This window comes from Schistocerca piceifrons, chromosome 5 (assembly GCF_021461385.2).
Source record: "Schistocerca piceifrons isolate TAMUIC-IGC-003096 chromosome 5, iqSchPice1.1, whole genome shotgun sequence".
NCBI classification, from domain to species: Eukaryota; Metazoa; Arthropoda; class Insecta; order Orthoptera; family Acrididae; genus Schistocerca; species Schistocerca piceifrons.
Window position 1 is genome coordinate 258,033,392 of NC_060142.1, and position 25,662 is coordinate 258,059,053.

At 38.8% G+C, this 25,662-nt stretch overlaps 1 protein-coding gene and 1 pseudogene across 1 annotated transcript in view; both read right to left on the reverse strand.

Annotated features, from left to right (window-relative positions):
• Nucleotides 1–7,962: 7,962 nt before the first annotated feature.
• LOC124798930 (cilia- and flagella-associated protein 91-like) overlaps nt 7,963–25,662 on the reverse strand; it is a 291,175-nt gene continuing 273,475 nt past the window's right edge. Inside the window, exon 15 of the mRNA XM_047262463.1 lies at nt 7,963–8,033. Coding sequence (XP_047118419.1) covers nt 7,963–8,033 — 71 coding nt within the window. The remainder of the gene's footprint in view (nt 8,034–25,662) is intronic.
• On the reverse strand, nt 11,151–11,268 carry LOC124799847 (annotated as a pseudogene).

A 25,662-nucleotide genomic window follows, 5' to 3' on the forward strand; every position in this document is an offset into this window, starting at 1 on the left:
GTGACTATCTGTGTTTCACAAAGACAAGTATCTAGTGCCAGCAAAGTTATGTGTCATTAAAGCAGCTATTGAGGAACTGTGAAATTCTGGTATCACGCAAACAATGGACAGTGCATGGTCTCACCCATCCATCTGGTACCTAAAAAGGACAGCACGTACGGTATATGCAGTGATTACTGGGAAATGAATGCCCAGATAGCAACCAACAGATATCCAAGCCCACCTACAGATTCTGGTGACACCAAAAACACCATCATTACTCCTTTCGGACTATACAAATTTCTGCACATGCCATTTGCGTTAAAAAATGCTGCCAAAGCATGGCAGTATTTCATCGATGGTGCCCTTAGTCACCTTCCATTCTGCTTCCCTTGTTTAAATGATATACTGATTTTCTTCTCTTCACATGATCAGCCAAAGAGCACCCATGCCTGGTCTTCAATATGCTGGAGAAATTTGGAATACAAATATAACATTCCTGGGCTATTCAGTGACATGGGACAGAATCAGATCCAGACAAGAACATACAGAACTCAACAGATATCACATTCAATAATATTTCATGAATTTTGGAGATTTCTTGGAATGATAATCACATTCCTTAAGTTATAAAGATTCAAGCCTGCCACCTCTAATTAATGTCTTGGCAGGTAAAAATACTTGGGGTTAAGAACCTCTGCAGTGGACCTTGGCAACATGTGTTTGACACTATCAAAGATTGCCTTCACAGCACCATTACCTTGGCACACCCATCACGTTCAGCACAATTGTTCATTATATGAGACGCCAGTAAAACCTCAATTCGGGCAGTCATTCAACAAAAACAGTTGGGGGGAAAAACAACAACAACAACTTAGGTGCCACCGCCACTTTAAATCTAACTTTAAATAACAATTTTACACAAATCTGAACCTCTTCAGGCGTTGACAATAAGCGACCCGCTAAGTTCCCTAACATTAATTCGGCCACTCGTCAGTTTGGCTAATCAAGTTTTTGTTTAGCTAGGTGTTGCTTGTAAAATGGTTCCTTTATTTTCGCCACGTATCAGCTCTACTACTGGTGCGATCTATTATACTACGGAAAAGCAGTTTGAGTCTGTACGAGCCCATGCTAGGTCCGCTGTGGGATTATGGTACTAAAACAACAACAAAAATGTGTTCGAGGTTTCACCTTCTCAACACACACACCGATCACTCCCAAACCACTCCAACTAGGAGCTAACAACCTAATTACCTCCGGGGGAGCTGTGACCACTAATCATACACCACAGACTGGATATCAGTTTCATCAATTCGCAAAAACTCGTGACCTACAAATCTACTTCTCTCTTAACCAGGCTCTCGCTGGATTTACCACAGCAAAATATTTCTTACGATCGAAGCTGTTCATAAGACGACAATCAGTTGATAGCCCGAGCACCTAAATTCGCCAAAACCAGTGTATCACCAGCGACTATTCATAAAATCACACAGAATCTCTGTACATTCCGTTGCTCAGCATTGGGAGGAAACAACTGTCACAGCCATGTATATGAACAGGGGCCTAATAGATTAAATAGTCACGCTGCCTCCATGAGGTGCAACAAATTAAAATACTGGTTCTACCAATCAAAACTTCTTTCCCTCTCCCAAGTGTTAACTGCCAACTGTGGTGCCTCAATACACTACGCACTGGGCCGCTGTACTATCAGACCTAGACACACACCGATATATCCACTTAGTCAGTGAGATGTCTACCTGGGAACTAACTAACTCTTTATGTCATACAATAGGAACCATTTTTATGAACAAACACACAGTGCCACGCCAACTTTTGTCAATTAATTAATTATTCATTGATGTTGTCGATCATCTAAGACAGCGGCCGGCTCCGGGATGTCGCTTAGGCATCATCTATGGACCCAGCGATGGCGAGTTGGTGCATCGCTGACGTCGCACACGCTCACCACCTGCAGTTTTTATTTTGTTGACGCTCACGGATCATCTACAACATTTTTTTTTTTTTTTTTTTTTTCCTTAACACATCGTACACATATATTTACAGATTTACAGTAACCCCCAGGTGTTGATTGCACTTTTTGGCTGTCCCACGCTGATAACCACCAACCAGCACTGAAAGTCTGAGCTCCACCTGCTCACAGAGTTATGCAAATTGTACAGCGTCCAACAGCTTTGAACTAAGGCATACCATCTTCAATGCAACAGCCTTACTGATCATTGGCACCACAGTCTCAGGCTGTTCTCATCTGCCATTCCATGGAGTGGACAGAAGCCCTGCCATGAGTATTGTTGGGAGTACGTAGTGTATGTACTGCCTACAATGATTTGCAGTCTTTGTTGGTGGAAATATTGTACATGAAATGTCTGGTTCTACTCACTGACTTTCTGACTCAAGCTGTGCTTCTGGCCAACAGTAAGCTATCAGCATTAGCAACAAGGATGAAAGAACATATTGCTCACTTCCACATACCCCTCCTCAGGCACACACCGTGCAGTAAGTATTTGTCAACAAGGCACTAAAAGACCATGGGCATGTCATGCTGTGTGACAACACTATCCAGGCAGCACTTCAACTCCTGTACTGTGAAACTCACAAAGTGCTACAGTGTGATACCCAGAAATTCACAATATTTCTGAATAGCATGCCCTCAGTAGTTCCCATTCAAAAGCAGAAGGCAACATGGGTGCTTCAGCATCAAAACAGAGATAAAGGACTTGCTCTTCCATAAAAGAACATCACCTCTACCATCGAAACACTATCTGATGGTCTTTAACTCACTTCCTCTTCCCCAGTGGGAGGGAACAATGCACCACCATCATCGCAGAGAGATGCTGCTGACCGCACCCCTCACTCTCATTACATCTGGAACCCACAGACACCAAATCCCAACATACCTGGCTGAGTATCACTACTTCAACCATAACCTTACCTACCAATGGCGCTCCACACTTGAGGGAGGGGGAAACTATCTGCAAAGGTCAATTTTGCGTCTGAAATCAGAGATTAATGTGCATTTCTATATCTTTTAGTAAAGCTGTTGTTCAGTCTGTTCTTGCTTAATAAATTCATGTGCACTTTCTATCGTCTGGTATTTATGCCAAAAAAGTGGTTTAATTTTGTTATTTCCAAGATGCCTTCAGGCTTCTGTCTCTGTAGACAGTCTTATATGTTTTAATATTGTGCTTTCAAAATGTGGTGCTACAGAAGAATGCTGAAGATTAGGTGGGTAGATCACATAACTAATGAGGAGGTATTGAATAGAATTGGGGAGAAGAAGAGTTTGTGGCACAACTTGACAAGAAGAAGGGATCGGTTGGTAGGACATGTTCTGAGGCATCAAGGGATCACCAATTTACTATTGGAGGGCAGCATGGAGGGTAAAAATCGTAGAGGGAGACCAAGAGATGAATACACTAAGCAGATTCTGAAGGATGTAGGATGCAGTAAGTACTGGGAGATGAAGAAGCTTGCACAGGATAGAGTATCATGGAGAGCTGCATCAAACCAGGCTCAGGACTGTAGACCGCAACAACATCAATCCTATGAACAGCTGCCAAGAACCAGTAGTGCTGTGAATTTTAAAGTTTTGCTTTGCAAATGACACTGGTCCTGTTGCCTGACATAAATCATTTTGTTTTTGTAGTCTACCAGGTGCATTAAAGACATTAGTGAAAGTTTCTCTTTCCTGTCTTTTCTGAATGATGATGTGCCCAAAAATGTCATTATATCTTCCTCTGTTCTAATGAATGTCATCCCTTCTTGATGATATGCCTATTTTGATGGATCTGTGTAGCTTTTCTGTACACATCACAACTATTTTCACTTGATTCAACACTGTTTGGAATACAATCACAACTACTAATATCTACATGTCTTCTAGTTTCATTACCTCCAGACTCTTGCTCTGGAAGTTTTAAATATTCAAATGTTCCTTGTCTGACAGCTAATGAGGCAATTTCGATTTATATATTGTGACTGGCATTCAATGAAGCATTTGAGGTACAGTGACACACAATAAACAATAAGCATTTGAGGTACAGTGACACACAATAAACAACTCAGAATCATCAGTATGCATCACGGAATCACATCAAAGCCATGAGCTATGAACCAAACAATTGCATTATTATCAGGTGACATGATGCTTAAAGAAATGTTAAGCAGTGAAAATGACTGCTGTTGCTGTTCCACATACATGTAAGAAATCAAATCAGTGAGTATAACTACTGGTCTGTAATTTCTAAAATGCAATCTCTGTTGAAAAGAAAAAAGTCACAAAATTTGGAAGTTTTGTAGAAAAAAATACTGTCACTATAGACAGATAAAATTTCAAAACAGGAAATTTAGCTGCTTCTGCAGTTTTAGTTTTAAGACCCTTCCTCATCATGGGATTTATGGACAACAATATGTTAATTAATGTTGGCATCACAAAGAATGGCAGAGGTATGTTAGCATCCTGGGTTACTAAAGTACCTCTTTCATAGCAAGTAGCAGAACTTAGATTCTACTATTTATTCTTTACTGGTGGACAGGTAGTATATGCAGCCTCAAGTTGCCACGTCTCTTTGATTCCAAGCTTCATCACACAATCGTCAGGAAATTATGTTTAATTGCCTGCCATTAAAAATGTATTGATGCTGCACAGGCACAGAGCTAAGACAGCTAAACAGACTATCTTATTTTTAGAAAACTTGAAATCAGTCATGCCCCTGGCTCTGAAACATATGGGGGCATACCGAAAATAATGAGCAACAATTAAAAAAAAATTATCATTGATTTTTAGACAAACCACATGTTGTTGTTGTTGTTGTTGTTGTTGTGGTCTTCAGTCCTGAGACTGGTTTGATGGAGCTCTCCATGCTACTCTATCCTGTGCAAGCTTCTTCATCTCCCAGTAACTACTGCAACCTACATCCTTCTGAATCTGCTTAGTGTATTCATCTCTTGGTCTCCCTCTATGATTTTTACCCTCCACGGTGCCCTCCAATGCTAAATTTGTGATCCCTTGATGCCTCAAAACATGTCCTACCAACCGATCCCTTCTTCTAGTCAAGTTGTGCCACAAACTTCTCTTCTCCCCAATCCTATTCAATACCTCCTCATTAGTTACGTGATCTACCCACCTTATCTTCAGCATTCTTCCGTAGCACCACATTTTGAAAGCTTCTATTCTCTTCTTGTCCAAACTAGTTATCATCCATGTTTCACTTCCATACATGGCTACACTCCACACAAATACTTTCAGAAACGACTTCCTGACACTTATATCTATACTCGATGTTAACAAATTTCTCTTCTTGAGAAACGCTTTCCTTGCCATTGCCAGTCTACATTTTATATCCTCTCTACTTCAACCATCATCAGTTATTTTACTCCCTAAATAGCAAAACTCCTTTACTACTTTAAGTGTCTCATTCCCTCAGCATCACCCGACTTAATTTGACTACATTCCATTATCCTCGTTTTGCTTTTGTTGATGTTCATCTTATATCCTCCTTTCAAGACACTGTCCACATACATCATCTTAATCTACATACTTCCGCCACTTTTCAACATAGTCTCAATTTCTTTGCACACATTTTCCCCAACACCCTGCAAGATTTTGAAGACATTGATGCACTGCTTGTCAAACATCCTCCACCATCTTGCATCTGTTCCTCAACAGAGCCAAAAAGATGGTAGTTCGAGAGTGTCAAGTAGGTACTCTAGGGTGAATGTGGAAGAGTTTCCAATCCACATTTCCTGATTTTCTCCACAGTGGCACAAGCAGCGTGAGAGTGTGCATTATCTTGTTGCAGGATGATCTTCTTTTCAGGGTGTTTATTGATGGAGCTTCAAAAGCGTAGGATATAATGGGCAGCATTTATGGTTTGTCCATGTTCAAGAACATCAATCAGAATCTTTTCTTGCTGCATTCTACAGAGGCAGTTCAAGGCCAATCACTATGAGGATCATCTTGGATACTTGCGTTTTTACATTTGAAATGTTTCACACGTCTCTTAACACTGCTGACATCCTTACAGAAATTGCCACAGACATGTTTAAGACTGAAGTGAATTTCAGTGTCACATTTTCTCTCTTTAAAAAGCATACTGTCGAAATGAAACACTGACGTTGGCCATTTTGGAAGAACTGTGGTCAGATGATAATTGCTAATTGTATCACAATATGGCAAAGTGTGATGTAAAGTCTTCAGATTATGATCCAGCAGTTGTTTTTACTGTGTTGCTGGAACTGGAATTTCAACAATTGGTTGCTCACAACTTTCAGTATGGCCCTTGAACTATGATGTGCTCAAAGCTACATTTAAATGAACAGAATGTAAGACTGGCTGAAAGATCTGTACACTCTGTTTAGAAATTGTTTCCACAGTCTATGAATAATAGACTTGTGGACATTTAACCATCTGACTACCTCTGTCTCAGTTTGATCCGACTTACCTTAAACCTCTATCAGTTTGTCTGTTAGCTACCATAGCTGTTTTGTCTTGTTCTTACAGCAACAATTATTGCCCTATAAAAGTATGCAGTCATCTGCTATGATGAATTTGGATTTCCAGTGCCACTGGTTTGTAAGGTGAATGTGTATACAACCACACTCAACTTTCATGGCAATCATGTTGTGTTTTCTTATCACTTGTGATTTTTATCTGGTTAAATTGACCAGTGTAAATGGGAAACAAAGCTACAACCTTTCAAAACTATGGGGAAAAATCTAGCACTGTAAAGGTGGAAATGGATGTAGAGGCGAAGAAAATTTAACTAAAACTCTAGCTTCTGAAACTAAACTTTTCTTCTAGCAAAGAGATGAGAGGGAGGACGACAAGACTCTTCAATAACTATGCAAGAAATTCACCACAAGCCCAAGTCAAGGTGTATTTAGTAGGACATGATGCAGAAGCAGTATGTAATAGCAGTCCAAATACTGATTCTCTTGACACCTTTATCCCTTCGAGCCCCAGTGGTTTCTGCCTCAGACCACCATTTTATTCAACTGTTTTTCAAATACCAGTCCCATTAACAGGAAACCACCAATGCTACTACAAGACAGAGACATCTAGTGGTACACTGAGGTACTTCTATCAATGTAGCAGTCACTTAAAGCATTCAAAGAAACAGTGGTCATACTGCAGAGGCTAATCACATTGAAAGTAACTATGTCTAAAGTTGTTGTAGCATAAATTTGAGTTTGTACTACCGGTTGTATGAATGGATTCAGAATGAAACCACTGGAACAATATGTACTTTTGATATGATTTTATTTTAATTTTAGGCCTATTTTTGCTTGGTATTTACAGCTATAATTTGTTTTAGGTATTATGAGTTCATGGATGTTTTGAGGTGTGGGATTGTGTCTAGGAAAAATGAGAAATTGCTTTTAAATATATCAAATGAAATGATAGATGGCTGAAACCTGTTTGCTCAAAGTGAAACCACCTCCTTAAAGCACTGGACAGTTTACTTTTTGCCTCTTTCTTCTTGTGTTCTTTGCTTACTATAATAACAAAGGTCAGTTTTAAAATTATATCCCATAGTGAAACCAACTTCTTAAAGCAACTGATTTTTTTACTTTTTGGCAATGTCTTCTTGTATTTGCTGCTTATTATGATAGCGAAGTTTGATTTTTGTAAACCATTTTAAAATTATTTTATTTTTCATACTGTTGTAATGCAAAGAATTAAAATCCTTAAATATTATCCCTAATGCAGAAACTGGTGGAGTTCACTGTGAGTGGTCATTTGATACTTTTCCTTCAACAAACAGTGTTCATGTCTAACAAGACCCATTGAGGAAAATCAATATAGTACCCATGTTTCACCCTAATTAATGATGAATTCCTATCTGGAATACAATGTTGTACTGAGAAAGAAGATGTGAATTCTTTCTTTGTTCAGCAACAACCTTTCTTTTTGACAGTTGAATTTAGATATAATGACTTGTTCATAGTTTGCAGTGCATGATCTTAATCAGTTGTATCACAGTGTTCACAGTTGTCCTGTAGAACTGTCCCGTCTTCTTCTGTCTTGACCTCTTCTGAAACAAGGCAAAAGCAGCTCTTAGTTTTATGAAACAAACGAAAAGTTTCTTGTTGAAGATATAGCAGAACATACATGGTTATTCATAAATCCTTAATCCATGAAAAATACTTTGCAAAATGTTTAGTCTTTTGGCACTGTAAATTAAAAGTGTGAGGATGAGCATCATTTCAATTGATAAATTAATCAAACCTTCTCCTTTGTTTTGTACTTTGTATTTTTGTTTGAGTACTTGTAGATGTGATAGGTATAAACCCAAATATTTCACCTTATGCAGACTCGTGGAGAGTGTGGTTGCAGAATGTTACCCTAAGATCATTCCACACTTTCAAATAATGATCTCTTACAAAAGACAGTAGTGCGTATATTAAGTTATTTCTCAATCAAAATTATGTAGGAAAAGTATAGATCACTTTTGGTATATACTGGATCATAATTTATCAGCATCCTGTCACAAATTAAACTGTAAACTTTCGTGTGAGAAATGTAATGGTCAAATAGGGTATATTTGTTTATGCACTGTGCAGTGGAAAATTCTGAACTTTTTCTCACAGCATTGGATCTTTCCATTGGACTCTAGGCTCATCCCCAAAACTTAAGAAAAAACTTTTAAAAAATCTCAGTTCACTAGTATGCAGTTCCTCAACCACTCTGTCATCATTGGAGGAGACTTTACCCTCCCCAAAGGCAATTAATATAATTAGAGTTTTGTTTATGCACTGTGTAGTGGCAAATTCTGAACTTTTTCCCTACAGCATTGGATCTTTCGATTGGACTCTAGGCTCATCCCCAAAACTTAAGAAAAAACTTTAAAGAAAATCTCAGTTCACTAGTATGCAGGTCCTCAACCACTCTGTCATCACTGGAGGAGACTTTAACCTCCCCACAGGTAACTGATATAATTAGAGTTTTGAAAATGGTGGGCATGATCCAGAACACTACTAAATGGCTTCTCTGAAAACTTCATAGAACAGATACTATAGAAACCCTCTCAAAATGGAAATGTATTGTATCTAATGGCAACAAATAGACCTGAACTTTTTCAAGATGTCGCGTTGAAACTGGTACCAGTGATCAAAGGGCAATTCTAGCAACAATGATTACCAACATACAAAGCGCAACAGAAAAAGTAGAAATAAAAAAAAGATTTTTATGTTCAGTAAACTAGACAAAGTGGCAGCAATGTCATGTCTCAAGAAGGAACTTGAAACATTTCGTTCTGAGCAGGAGCATGTAGAAGAACTGTGGTTCAAGTTTAGAAGAATAGTTGACCACTCATTGGAAAAATAATACCATTGACATTCATGGTATGCAGGCACTGTGTAGAAACTTCTAAAGAATCAGAGACTAGTGTACAATAGGTGTGAAACAAAGCATATGGCTGTTATTATTGTCTTCAGTCCTGAGACTGGTTTGATGCAGCTCTCCATGCTACTCTATGCTGTGCAAGCTGCTTCATCTCCCAGTACGTACTGCAGCCTACATCCTTCTGAATCTGCTTAGTGTTTTCATCTCTTGGTCTCCCTCTACGATTTTTACCCTCCATGCTGCCCTCCAATACTAAATTGGTGATCCCTTGATGCCTCAGAACATGTCCTACCAACCAATCCCTTCTTCTAGTCAAGTTGTGCCACAAACTTCTCCTCTCCCCAATCCTATTCAACACCTCCTCATTAGTTATGTGATCTACCTATCTAATCTTCAGCATTCTTCTGTAGCACCACATTTCAAAAGCTTCTATTCTCTTCTCGTCCAAACTATTTATCATCCATGTTTCACTTCCATACATGGCTTATGGCTATAGACAGAGAAATGATAAATAAAAGATGTTCAGCTCTCAAGAGGGCAATGTTTGAAGACTTTGAACACTTCTGTAGAAGAATTTTATTGAAAGATCTTTCAAAAATCCAAAAAGATCTAGCATACATAAAGGCTGTTAGTATCACCAAAGTTAGTGTGGAGACACTCATGGATGACACAGCAACTAAAACTGAGGACAGAGAAACAAACTAAGGAATTCTGAATGCTGTTCTCAAATGTTCGTTTACAAAGGAAAATCCAGGTGTATTGCCCCAGTCTGATTCTTTTTCCACTGCTAAATTGAGTGATAGGTATTAAGAAATAACTGAACTCTATAAAACTGAACAAAGTTCCAGGGTCCATTGGAATTCCAGTCATATTCTGTACAGAATTTGTGGCAGAGTTAGACCCTGTTGTTTCAACTATAACACACTGTCAGTCCTTCAGTAACTGGAAGAGTGTATAGGTCACATTTGTCTACAGAAGGGTAGCAGCAGTGATGCACAAAACTACTGTCCATTGTCCTTGACATCCATTTGTTGTAGAATCTTAGAACGTAGAAACTTAGAACACATTTTGAGCTCAGACATAACAATGTATCTCAAAGAGAATGACCTTCTGTGTGCCAACCAGAATGTGTTTACAAAACATTAGTCCTGCAAAACCCAACTTGAGCTTTTCTCACTTGCATATGACTTGCTGAAAGCCATGGATCAGGGCAGTCAGATAGGCACAGTATTCCTTGACTTCTGAAAAAGATCTCAACCAGTACCACTTCTGGTTTATTGTTCAAAGAATTCTACAGTATTCCAGTATTAAAATATTTAACATATTGCCAAATTAAATCAGTGGCCTACATATTAACAGAGCATTACTTAGAGATAAAAGAAAGAGGTATTTAGTTGATAACACTTTTTATTCAGTAGATAAAATTTTAGTAGCGACATATAGACTTTATGCATACATTTTTACTTTTTTTTTATTCTGTGTTGTGCAACATGTGTCATAGCTTGTATGATTCTTTTAACTTTGCTTCTCTTTTGATTGTTTTATGTTGTTATGTTCTCTCAAACTGTTTCTGTAAATTAACTGTACTATGTTCTACGTAACCTAAGCACTCCGTCTTCAGGCCACGAATGGCCTACCGTGACCATCCGACCGCCGTGTCATCCTCAGTGGAGGATGCAGATAGGAGGGGCGTGGGGTCAGCACACTGCTCTCCCGGTCGTTATGATGGTATTCTAGACCGAAGCTGCTACTGTTTGGTCGAGTAGCTCCTCAATTGGCATCACGAGGCTGAGTGCACCCTGAAAAATGGCAACAGCGCATGGCGGCCTGGATGGTCACCCATCCAAGTGCCGACCATGCCCGACAGCGCTTAACTTCGGTGATCTCACGGGAACCGGTGTATCCCGTGCGGCAAGGCCGTTGCCCTATGTTCTATGTAACCTACAGTTATATATTCTTTAACTCGTTGCACATTCTAGTATCTCACTTGCATAAAAATATGTACATAATATACATATAAATAAATAGGAAATATGGGCTATCAAGTAAAATTTGTGATTGGATTGAGGTTTTCTTGGCAGGGAGGGCACAGCATTTTATCTGGGATGGAGAGTCTCGTGTGTCCTGAGGTCCTAGCTGTTAATGATGTATATTAACGGCCACAACGATATTACTAGTAATCTCAGATTTTTGCAGATGACACAGTTGTCTGTAATGAAGCACTGTCTGAAAAAAGTTTCACAGATAGTCAGTCAAATCTGGATAAGGTTTCAAAGTGATGCAAAGACTGGCAACTTGATTTAAATGTTCAGAAATTGCACACCACAGTATCCTATGACTACAATGTCAGCAAGTCACAATTACAATCAATCAACTGAACCAAATCCGTTAGTATAACAATTTGCAGAAGGAAGGAAGATTGGGATTAATGTCTCGTTGACATTGAGGTCATTAGAGACAGAGCACAAGCTTGGATTGTGTCAAGATGTGGAAGGAAATCGGCCATGTCCTTTCAAAGGAACCATTCTGGCATTTTCCTGAAGCAGTTTTGGAAAATCACAGAAAACCTAAATGTGGGTGGCCGGACATGGGTTTGAACTGTCGTCCTCCCAAATGCAAGCCCAGAGTGCTAACCACTGTGCCACATCGCTAAGTCAGTTTGTAAGGATATGAAATGAAATGATCACATAGACTCCTTTGTAGGTAATGCAAGTGGCAGAGTTCGGTTCATTGATAAGGGATTAATTAATTGGTTAGCACCATGTTTCATGAATCATTCGTACAATTAATCATAAAAATGTACAAGTCATTGACCGTTTCTTTTAACTTGTTTGGGCCACACATAGACCACAGTGCTCATGTTTTCACAGTGCTTTTGTCATTGGATGTTGAATTTCAACCTGGCTATGATTCTCATGGACTATCTCTCATTACTTATATCAGCAGAGTTGCATTTCACAACCCACTCTTCAGCATACCATGAGGCCTTCAAAGCCCAGGTAGATTTATGTGTACTAGGTGCCTTTTTGCAGATTTAAGGTCTCCCACACCTTGTTCCATTCATTTCTGGCCATGTCTCTAACTACTGCAATGAAATTATTCATTGGGATGCATCACTCTTAATACGAATCATTGTTGCATTTTTTACAAACTGGTCATTTATCTCATTACTCAGAATCCCAGCATGGCCCTTGATCCACACAAGTGTTACCTCCAACATGGTGTTGATACAGCAGCAGCTATTTAGTATGGTAAATAATAGCTCCCTTTGTCCTTACCAATTGAGGACAGTGTTTGCATCATGGCAAGCGAGTCTCTAAGTATTACAATATGGATAGTTGCTATGGTCATGCCATTAGCTAATGTCTATTCAATGGCTACGAGTTTGTCCTTGTAAATTGATGCTTCTTTTTGTAGGTGAAATAGTTAATTCTTTTTATTTTTAATATCCACATAGGCACAGCCAATGGGATATTTGTATTTAGATCCGTTGGTATACACACAAGTGGAACATGCCCATTATTCAAAAAGGCTTTCCAAATTACTGTTATTGATTAGTGGGTTTCCAGAGTAATCTACATTAATGCATCAGTATACTGTCGGGCTTATATGTTTGTTCTCTTACTCATAGTAGGGTAGTAATCACATTCTTTGAATGATATTCTGGTACTTGCCAAGTGTTGAAAATGCCTTCACAAGTGGTGGTGTTGACTTATGGATCCATTAATGGCTGCTGTAGCATCACACTGTATAGTCACAATTTTTTTTTGTCACCACATGCCACAAGCATTGTAAGTGTTTCAGAATAAATTTTCTGCTGAGAAGTTGTTTATGTGCTGATAAGAGTGCTTCCATTATTTCAGCTAATAGTTCATTCATCAGGTTAGATCCAAGGAGCCCTACACACAATAGTAATGCTTTGTATTGATATCTGTCGACTATCTGCATCTCCTGGCTGGAGGATCTACCTTACAGCATGCAGGTGTAATCTAGGTGAGGGGGCATCAGTGCACAAAACATATGTAGAGCTATTACAGGATCCATACCGCAAGTTGTTTGCATCTTGGCACGAAGTATATTTAGAGCATTTGACATGGGCTATATGGTGGGGCCATCAAAGTTTGTTGTCTATAGGAAGGCCCAGGTATCTGACACACCCTTTAAAAGGAAACTTTGTCATATTGCTTCAATTGTTTTGAATCTGTATCATGAGTATATACCGACTGCCAACTTACTAGGTAAAATGGTACATCTGTTCTGTAACCAGTGTCCAAAGTGATGTATTGTTCCACTCAAGTTATTTTTAATGGCCTCCAAGGAAGCATCAAAAGCATAAATTCACAGACTGTCAGCATATTGGAATACACAGATTCTACCTGACAAAATATTTAGGAGATCACTGGTTTAAATGTTAAACAACAAGGAAGAGAGAACTGATCCTTGTGCCAGCCCCATTCTGGTCAGCCTCGGTCCGATAGTGCCCTGATCCAAAAATGCTATTAACCTCCTAACCTGAAACAGAGACAGAACACTGCAGGCAAAACTTTGGAGAATCTGCAAGTGTCTCAGTTCTTGAGCAACAGTAGGTACAGAGACTTTGCCATAAGGATGACTTAAATCTGTATAAAATGCATTAAATATTTATTCATGGACTTACACAACTGTAAGTCTACTACTAGATGCAATAACATGTATATTGTGCCCTGTCCACATTCGAAATCAAGTTGAGAATTGGGTACTAATTCGAAATGGTCTACATACCATTCCAAACATGTTTCAACCAAATGTTCCAAAATGTTATGTGTGTGCAGGATAATAACCATATCAATCTACATTAATCAGCTGATGATGTGTCTTTCTCTTTCTTTAAAATGGGCACAGTGCATATTTTTTTCATATCTGCCGTTATAACGTCAAATTGAACACATATATTTCAAAACGACACAACACATATAAGTCACTGAGCAGGTTGACAAAGCAAGACATGTGAACACGGTTACATTCGAATGAGCACTGAGTCCAAGTCTAGCGGCCGCTGGCTGGCTGGCCGCTTAGGTGGCGCGGCTGCTGCATGGCTGGCAGACAGCGCCGCATGTAGAGGACACGCATAATTTCGCGGACGCACTTTAAATGATCGGTGAGTCACAACATCTGCAATCTTAACGCACTCCTTCCAAAAAGTGTTTAAGATGTGTAATAACATGTTTGTCCCTTGAAGACAAGAACTTGATCATGGGACAGCAGATATTATCCAGTTTGGGTGCTTTACTTTTGGATGATTTGACTTCTAGCTTGGTTAATGTGAAAGGTTGTATTAGCTGATGTCATTGTTTTCGAATTGGTCAGTTTCAGTCACGTTCTCTACCACTGGAGGGTTTATCCCAAATAATATTTCCTCTGCCCTAGGCAGTTTGTCAGTGTGAAGGGGTACACATACATATTCTTATGGAACCATCAAATTTGTTTCCAGATTGTCAATACTGGGGTTTATGATGGAGTGCCTAGCAGAATATTAAAGTACTTTGCTGCACATGTTAGTCCTGTAATTAGCCATATTCGTAATTTTTCCTTTAGGAATGCTCAGTTTCCTGAACAATTAAAGTACTCAATACTAAAGCCGCTCTATAAAAAGGGGGAAAGGGATAATGAGGATAATTTTAGACCTATTTCTATGCCATCATTGTTTGCATAAGTTATTTAAAAGGCTGTGTATATCTCGCATAATTGATCATTTTATATCACACAATTTGCTGTCAAATGTGCAGTTTGGCTTTAGCAGTCATTTAACAACTGAAAGTGCTATATTCTCTTTTCTCTGTGAGGTACTGGATGGATTAAACAAAATGTTTCGAATGCTTGGCATATTTTTTGATTTAACTAAGGCATTTGATTGCATTGATCACAAAATATTGCTCCAGAAGTTGGACCATTATGGAATACGAGGAGTAGCTCACAATTGGTTCACCTCTTACTTTAGCAACAGACAGCAAAAGGTCACATTATTCATAATGTTGAGAATGGCTGTGATGTTGGGTCTGAGTGGGGTACAGTCAAGTGGGCGGTGCCCCAGGGACCAGTGTTGGGGCCACTCCTGTTCCTTATTTATATAAATGATATACCCTCTAGTATTACGGGTAACTCTAAAATATTTCTGTTTGCTGATGACACTAGCTTGGTAGGAAAGGATGTGGTGTGTGCAACATTGGCTTGCTTTCAAACAGTGTAGTTCATGACATAAGTTCATGGCTTGTAGAAAATAAACTAATGTTAAATCACAGTAAGACTAAGTTTTTACAGTTTCTAACACACAATTCTACAAAACTTGGCATTTTAATTTCACAGAATGGGCATATGATTAGTGAAACTGAACAGTTCAAATTTCTAAGTGTTCAGATAGATAGTAAGCTGTCGTGGAAAGCCCATGTTTAGGATCTTGTTCAAAGACTTAATACTGCCATTTTTACTATTCGAATGGTATCTGAAGTGAGTGATCGTTTGACCCAAAAATTACTCTACTTTGCTTACCATATTTTCATTTGCTTATGTTGTATGGTATTATATTTTGGGGTAACTCTTCCCATTCGAAAAGGATATTTTTGACTCAGAAACAGGCGTCTCGGGCAATAAAAACACACACACACACACACACCCCTTACTGTCATTTCTTTTGGATCGGATTTCCTCAACTCTTGTGCAGAAAGGTGTGCAGTATACTGCTGCATCCATTTTCAATAAGCTACCGCTCGAATTCAAAAATCTTAGCAGTAATCCACGTGCTCTGAAATTGAAACTGAAGAGTTTCCTCATGGGTCACTCCTTCTATTCACTCGAGGAGCTCCTAGAAAAATTAAGCTGATTCTTGTTGTATTGTTGGTTGCATTTACTTAAACTTATGGACTGACTTCTTTGGGTTCATAAACAATTATTTTTATTTGTTATTACTTTTATGTTGTAATTTCATGACCTTGGAGACTTGCTCTTCAATTTGGTCCTATGGAGCTTGACATGTAAATAAATAAATAATGTTTTAACTCAGTGCAGTACTCTGCCCATTTGTATATTATCTTTTCATTAAGCTTTCTTTTCACCTTTCCCTGAAATGCTTTAAACCAAATGATGTTTCCCTTCATACTATTTTTTTTTTTTTTTTTTGTTTATTTGTGCTCCTTTCCTTTCTGAAGTTGCAGCTTGGTATTCCTCGCTCCACTATCAGTATACCTTCCCCATCTTTTGCCTAGCATGCGTGATGAGTGGTATCTGTGTCGTCACTGCCATTTCAATAACCTGTACTAATCCTTTGTAGTCTTCCTCCACATATCTGTATTCAATGTATGACATGAGTTCTTTCTCTGCCACCTAATGGTACTTTTCCCCAGTTGCCTTATACTATGATGTCAACAGTAATACCTACCATTTCCATATTGTCTACATATTGGAAAGTGGCCTGAAACCCCAGCGTCCTGAGGAACAGGCAGTGTCAACTGAGGGGATGCTAGGATCACATCTCCCACCAACTGGGGTTTCCCTGGTCTTGATATTCTAGTGGCAGAATTGTCATTCAGAATTACTAAGTTAGTCATGCAACACATCAAGCTCAAATGTGCCCACCGCCCCATTCTAACACCTTCCCATGCTTTACTATGGCCACTGCACTCTCCCATGATAATTGCTGGGTAGCTGATCTTAGCTATCAAGTTATGGAAGGCATGTCTTACTGCTACCAGTAGTTTGTGGGGCTTGGTATACTATCACAACAGACATTTCAGTGTTTTTCTGATACCAATGTTTCCCTATTACCAAACCCACCACCTCTTTCCTCATCCTCCTGCCCAATTATATCCTGAGCCACAACCATTTCACATTCAAAGTCCAAATCTATAAACACATCCATGTTATTGTTTTGGGTGCTCGCTTGTCACCATTCTAAGCCAAATTGTTTGTTGGCCATCTGGAGGAATACTTCATATGCAATCAATACATGAAACTCCTTGTCTGGTTCCGATTCATTGATGACATTTTCATGATTTTGGCTCTGGCAAGGGAAACCTACTGCCTTTCCTCCATACCCTCAACACCCACTCCCAAATCCCCTTCCCTTCCTGCTTCTCAACTCAATGAGCCATTGTGCTAGTTGTTGACGTCCACCTCTCAGATTGTTCCATAAATATAAGGGGTGTTCAAAAAGAAATGAGCTGGAGGCAGGGACGGATGACCGTAGGAGTCTGATCCCTTTAATCCCACAAACCAACCAACCAACCAGCTGGAGGCATAATTACAGAAACCAGTATCTGTATGTTAGAAGTATTGATCCTGGCTGTTGAGACGCTTGCCCCACTGTGACACAAAGCAGTGAACAGCTGTCTCATAAAATTCCCATGGCTGCAATGTTAACCAGTTCCGCACATACAGCTGGACGTTGTCATCTGAGGTGAATCGTTCGCCCCTCAGAGCCTTTTTAAGGGGACCAAAAATGGCATAATCAAAGGGAGAGGGGTTCGGACTGTATAGGGGGTGTCTGAAAACCTCTCATTTGAATTTCTGCAGGAGTGCTGCAACTGTGTTGGCTGAATGAGACTTTGCATTGTCGTGGAGCAGAATGACCCCACAGGTGAGATTGCCTGGTCATTTTGATTTGATCGCTTGGCAAAGGGTGGTCAAGGTTTGTGAGTACCGCTGGGCATTCACTGTTGTCCCTGTGATTATGCCATTTTTGGTCCCCTTGAAAAGGCTCTGAGGGGCAAATGATTCACCTCAGATGACAATGTCCAGCTGTATGTGTGGAACTGGTTAACATTGTGGCCCCGGGAATTTTATGAGACAGCCATTCACCGCCTTGTGTCACAGTGGGACAAGTGTCTCAACAGCCAGAGTCAATACTTCTAACATACAGGTACTGGTTTCTTTAATTATGCCTCCAGCTGATTTCTTTTTGAACACCCCTCATTCATATCAAGCAAATCAACCACCAACAGTACCTCCACTTTGACAGCTGTCACCAGTTCCATCTCAAAAACTCTCTTCCTTACAGCCTCACCATCCATGGACACCGCACCAGCAGTGGAAATGTTGAAATATATCAATAACCTTACCAGAGCCATTATTGACAGACAATGTCCTATTCAGTTCATATATAAACAGATCTCCCTGACATCTCCTCCTCTGAGATAAGAAAACCTGTTGACCACCTGCCTACCAGCAATCCTCTAATCACCCAGGATCATCTTGGCCTTGAAAAGCTCAACCACATCCTTCACCAGGGCTTTGACTACTTCTTTTGGTGCCCTGAAATGAGGGATATACTACCCAAACCCCTACTCACATCACGAAAAGTAGTATTTCGCCATCCACATAACCTACACAATACCCTTGTTCAGTTTTGCACCCCGTAGGTCATTTCTTTGAGGACAACCCAAGTGCAAGGCCTATCCCACATCCTGCTACAGTCCAATCACAGCCATTTCCTATCCAATTTAAGGTACAACCACATGTGAAACCACACATGTTGTATATCAGCAATGTTTTTATTTATTTATTTATTTTATTCCATGCCATCTGATGGTACACAGTGTGTTGCAGATGTCGGAAAATGTCATTTAACATTGTTAACATATATTAACGTAGGCCTATAGTATCCTAATATATTATATTGCTCAATGTTTTCAATTTATCACAAACAGCAAGATTACTGTTCTAAGTATTCATTTACAGAGTAAAAACAGTGACACAACAAATATGACTTCACGGCTTTGCTAAATTTTATGTTGTCTTTGATGGACTTAATACTAGTGGGAAGATTGTTGAACAGTTGGAGGCCCATATGGAAAACTCTCTTTTTACACAGTTGAGTGTTTGTACGTATAACATGCAGGTTTGCGTTTTTCCTGGTGTGTTCATGTATTTCATTATTTTTTACGACTCTGGGGTCAGTTGGCACTATGTGTTTTCTGAAAAATTTTAGAGTCTCAAGAATGTAGAGGCAAGGCAGTGTAAGGATTTCCAACTTTCTGAAGATGAGTTTGCAGGAGTCTCTGGGTTTGCTCCCAGTAATAATCCTCATTGCTCTCTTCTGGATTCTGAATGTGCTCAGAGCAGTTGGAGAATTTCCCCAGAATATTACACCATATTTTAGGTGGGCTTGTATGTAAGTGTAGCATGCACAGGTTAATGTTTTCAGGCTAGCACATGTTTTCAGTACACTCAATGCATAACAGCCAGTACAAATCCTGGCATTTACCTTTCCTGTATGTGTATTCCATTTCAGGTTATCTTGAACCCACAGACTTAGGAATTTGAAAACAGTGTTGGTATCTATTGACTGGTTATTTATAGTGACAAATGGCTGAGAGGAATTTGCATTTTGTGTTGTGTGGAAGTTCATGGAAGCTGTCTTTTTGGTGTTGATAGCTAATCTGTTGATTTTTGCCCAGTTGCTGAGTTGATCAGTAGCCAAGTTCACAGCTTTTTGCACAGCCTCTGTATTCTCCCCTTTGAGGAGTACAGTTGTGTCATCAGCAAATATTATTGTTTTGTGTGCATCAACATTCAGGCTCAAGTCATTAATATACAGGAGGAAAAGTAGGGGTCCCAATACTGAGCCCTGTGGAACACCTTGCTATACAGTTTTATTACTTGAAAGAGGATGTAGATGAAGATGAAATGGGAGATATGATACTGCGTGAAGAGTTTGACAGAGCACTGAAAGACCTGAGTCGAAACAAGGCCCCCGGAGTAGACAATATTCCATTGGAACTACTGACGGCCGTGGGAGAGCCAGTCCTGACAAAACTCTACCATCTGGTGAGCAAGATGTATGAAACAGGCGAAATACCCTCAGACTTCAAGAAGAATATAATAATTCCAATCCCAAAGAAAGCAGGTGTTGACAGATGTGAAAATTACCGAACTATCAGCTTAATAAGTCACAGCTGCAAAATACTAACACGAATTCTTTACAGACGAATGGAAAAACTAGTAGAAGCCAACCTCGGGGAAGATCAGTTTGGATTCCGTAGAAACACTGGAACACGTGAGGCAATACTGACCTTACGACTTATCTTAGAAGAATGATTAAGGAAAGGCAAACCTACGTTTCTAGCATTTGTAGACTTAGAGAAAGCTTTTGACAATGTTGACTGGAATACTCTCTTTCAAATTCTAAAGGTGGCAGGGGTAAAATACAGGGAGCGAAAGGCTATTTACAATTTGTACAGAAACCAGATGGCAGTTATAAGAGTCGAGGGACATGGAAGGGAAGCAGTGGTTGGGAAGGGAGTAAGACAGGGTTGTAGCCTCTCCCCGATGTTGTTCAATCTGTATATTGAGCAAGCTGTAAAGGAAACAAAAGAAAAATTCGGAGTAGGCATTAAAATTCATGGAGAAGAAATAAAAACTTTGAGGTTCGCCGATGACATTGTAATTCTGTCAGAGACAGCAAAGGACTTGGAAGAGCAGTTGAATGGAATGGACAGTGTCTTGAAAGGAGGATATAAGATGAACATCAACAAAAGCAAAACAAGGATAATGGAATGTAGTCTGATTAAGTCGCGTGATGCTGAGGGAATTAGATTAGGAAATGGGGCACTTAAAGTAGTAAAGGAGTTTTGCTATTTGGGGAGCAAAATAACTGATGATGGTCGAAGTAGAGAGGATATAAAATGTAGGCTGGCAATGGCAAGGAAAGCGTTTCTGAAGAAGAGAAATTTGTTAACATCCAGTATTGATTTAAGTGTCAGGAAGTCATTTCTGAAAGTATTCGTATGGAGTGTAGCCATGTATGGAAGTGAAACATGGACGATAAATAGTTTGGACAAGAAGAGAATAGAAGCTTTTGAAATGTGGTGCTACAGAAGAATGCTGAAGATTAGATGGGTAGATCACATAACTAATGAGGAAGTATTGAATAGGATTGGGGAGAAGAGAAGTTTGTGGCACAACTTGACCAGAAGAAGGGATCGGTTGGTAGGACATGTTCTGAGGCATCAAGGGATCACCAATTTAGTATTGGAGGGCAGCGTGGAGGGTAAAAATCGTAGAGGGAGACCAAGAGATGAATACACTAAGCAGATTCAGAAGGATGTAGGTTGCAGTAGGTACTGGGAGATGAAAAAGCTTGCACAGGATAGAGTAGCATGGAGAGCTGCATCAAACCAGTCTCAGGACTGAAGACCACAACAACAAACAACAGTATTTCGGTTATTGAGTTGCTTTGTCTACTAGTATATTTCATGCTGACTCTCTGCATCTGATTGGTTAGGAATGTAGCAATCCAGTTGTTTGCAATTCCTCTGATACCGTAGTGTTCTAGTTTTCCCAGTAATATTTTGTGGTCAACAGTGTCAAAAGCCTTTGACAGATCCAGAAATATGGCTGTTATGGGTTATTTTCTATCTAACAGTTCTAAAAGCGTATTTATGCAATCATACACTGCAGTTTCAGTAGATTTGTTGCTTCTGAACCCATGTTGAGCTAAACTTAGTAAATCTTTTTTTTTCAATGAAGTCCATCATTTTTTTGGACATTATTTTTTCAAAAACTTTAGAAAAGCAGGATGAGATTGAGATAGGCCTGTAGTTATTCATATCTTTATTATCACCTTTTTTGAAGACAGGAATTACTTTAGAGAGTTTCAGAGCTTCAGGGAAGATACCTGCCTGGAAAGAACAGTCACAGAGGTGAGTTAATGGTTCAGCAATTGTGTGTTCACAATTTTTGATTATAGCTGCTGGGATACCATCAATTCCAGCTGAATATGAATTTTTTAACTCTCTGAGGGCTTCTGCAACATCGTTTTCAGTGACTTTGGTAATGAAAATTGACTCTGCACATGTGTGATATTTTTGGTTTTCTGGTTGGTAATTTGTGTTAGGATTATTTTGGACCAGTTTTTCAGCTATGCTTGTAAAGAAATTGTTGAAAGAGTTCACCACAACTTCAGGATTAGATATAGATTCATTGTTGAGTTTGATTTCTATGTTCGTGTGTGAAGCTTTCATTTCCCCTCTTTCCCTTTTTATGATATTCCACATTGCTTTTACTTTATTGCTGGATTTGTCAATGTACTCATCATTCTGCATCCTTTTTGCTTGTCTTATCACTCTTCTTAGGATACATGTGTAGTTTTTATAGTATTCTGTTAGTGCAATCACTGTGCAGCATTCTAAATGGACATGAGTGGCAGACAACCAACTGTCTCCTTGCATGAATCTCCAATTCCAAACTGTGGCAAACCACAGAATTGACCATCTTGTGGAACAGTATTTTATATGACGTTACTGGAAGAAACTTCACAAAGTATGATAACTTAATGATTTGTCTCCTCCCACGACTTACAATGATTCAATATGTACACATGACTGAATAAAGTAGTTTTAGGAGATCCCAAAGTTGTTTTCTCCAGTTTGAGATGTTTATATTTTCCCACCTCTGCATTGCAAATGTTTTGAGTTTTGAGTGAAATGCCCAGTCGATGTGCTGTTGTTTTCACGTCAATTCTACCAACAGTGAGAGTTGTTTAGTTCTCGGGGTGTTGTAAAATTCCTGGATTCGTCTCGTCGCTGTGCAGCCTATGAAAAGGATTGCAGAAGACTCCCAAATAAATTCCAAAGTACAGTGCAGTTTTAACACCAATATATTTTCAGGACTCTGGTGTCCGAGCCTGGTGAACTATACCAGTTACATCACATGTACCCAAAGTTGACATCAAACGACACAGAGTTCACAACAATCAACAAACGAGTGAGCCTACAACACATTTGTTTGCAACCCTAGCCAAAAAACGAGTGCCCCAAGGCGCCTGCGTGACCTCTATTTATACTTTTGTTAACAATTACCTACAACGAAAATTACAATTTTATGTAAAATCACAATTAAAAGTTAAACCGAATATGAGATACACATTGCTAAAAATTTACAATCTCAGTGCAGAACAAGGTGAACCTATTTTCAACTTCGTTACGAGTTAATATAACATTTTCTGACTAATTATGTTACAGGTAACAATTACATTTCTAAATTTGTTTATAACAAATCAACTAGTGCCTGAATTTTAGTGCTAACATATATCGGAGATTCAATTAACATGCTTTATTTATATGTTCTATTTAATTTGCTGTAGTAATTTTATAATGATAGGTTTACTGGTACATCCTGACCATGTGCTACATTTGTTTCGATTAGTTACAGTATAATTTCACATTCATATTGTGTTTTCCACATAAGAACAATGTTAATCAGCAAAGCATCATTTTCGAATTATATGTATACTGAAATAGTGGTTATTTTTGTATGTAATTTGGAAACAGGTCACTTTACAATTGGGCAATTAGGACTGGTGTTTATCTTTAATGCTCTCCGAGGGGTTCTGATTGGTAGCAATGAGATACAGTAATATTTCAAGTTTATATTTTCATCAGTACAGATCCTTAAAAATTTTTAAGTTTCCATACAACTTAGAATTTCCTCACCATGTGTCACTCTTAGCATAGCATGTGTCACACTTAGCATTGGTGTAGCTCCTCCAGATCTGCAAACTGAAGACACTGTGTCATTTGTAAATGAGTCCATTTGCTGAAAACCACTCAATAACACTTTTAAGAACATTATTTACCATTTATTCCGATGCTGTATATATGTTTTGGGTGATTACAATACTAGTGACATTGGCAAAGGGAACTAATTCTGCTTGTGTACGTTATACAGACATTTGTTTACAAGAAACATAGTGATTTAAGATTAACCCTTGTGAAAATCCCTAGGTGATTTCTCCAAGAATCTCACCTGATTACAATGGTTGAATTATTAACTACAATATTCTGTATTCTTGTTATTAGATATGTTACTCTACATTGGTTGGTTATAGCATCAATTCTATAAAAACTCAAGTTTATCTACAAGAATATTGTTATTCACCCAATAAAACAGATTAGACAGGTCACAGGTTAGAAGATTTAAAAAGAGAAATGGATAGGTTGAAGTTAGATATAGTGGAAATGAGTGAAGGTCAATGGCAGGAGGAACAGGACTTCTTGTCAGGTGTACACAGGGTTATAAATACAAAACTAAAATGGGTAATGCAGTACTAGGTTTAATGATGAATTAAAAATATGGATAAGCTATTGAAAACAGCACAGTGGATGCATTACTGTAGTCAAGATAGACACAAAACACATGGCTACCACATTAGTACAATTTTGTATGCCAACTAGCTCTGCAGGTGATAAAGAGATTGAAGAAATGTATGATGAGATAATAGAAATTATTCAGATAGTTAAGGGAGGCAGAAATTTAATTGTGGTGAGGGACTGGAATCTGAGAGTAGGAAAAGGAAGAGAAGGAAAAGGAAGAGAAGGAAAAATAGTAGGTGAATAAGGAGTGGGTACAAGGAATGAAAGAACAAGCCTCTAGGTAGAATTTTGCACAGAGCATAATTTGATCATAATTAACTCCTGGTTTAAGAATTACGAAAGAAGGTGGTATATGTGGAACACACCTGGAGGTGCTGAAAGGTTTCAGATTGATAAATAAATAGTAAATAAATGTCATCTGACTAGGGCCTCCCATCGGCTAGACCATTCGCTGGGTGTAAGTCTTTTGATTTGATGCCACTTCAATGACTTGCGCGTCAAAGATTGATTATATGATGGGAAGACATAGATTTCAGAACCAGGTTTTAAATTGTAAGACATTTCCAGGGGCAGATGTGAACTCTGACCACAGCTTATTAGAACTTATTAGTTGTGAACAGTAGATTAAAACTGAAGAAATTGCAAAAATGTAGGAAATTAAAGAGATGAATCCTGTACAAGTTGAAAGAACCAGAGGTTGTTGAGAATTTCAGGAGAGTATTAGGCAACAGATGACTAGAACAGGAAAAGAAATACAAGTTGAATGGGTAGTTTTAAGAGATGAAATAGTGAAGGCTGACAGAGGATCAAATAGGTAAAAAGACAAGGCGTAATAGAAATACTTTGATAACACAGGAGATAATGAATTTAATTGATGAAAGAAGAAAATATGGAAATGCAGTAAGCAATCAGGTGGAAGGGGATACATCTAAAAAGTGCAAAATCGCTAAGCAGGAAAGGTTAGAGAACTAATGAAAGGATACAGAAGCATATTTCTACATCTGTATCATACTCTACAAGCCACCTAATAGTATGTGGCAGAGGATATTATTTGTACCACTAACTAAGCCCTTCAAAAGGAGAAAAATACATACAGCATACTGGAAAATTCAAGAGGTTTTTGGAGAAAAGAGAAGGAACTGTATGAATATCAAGAGATCAGATGGAAAATCAGTACTGAACAATGAAGGGAAAGCT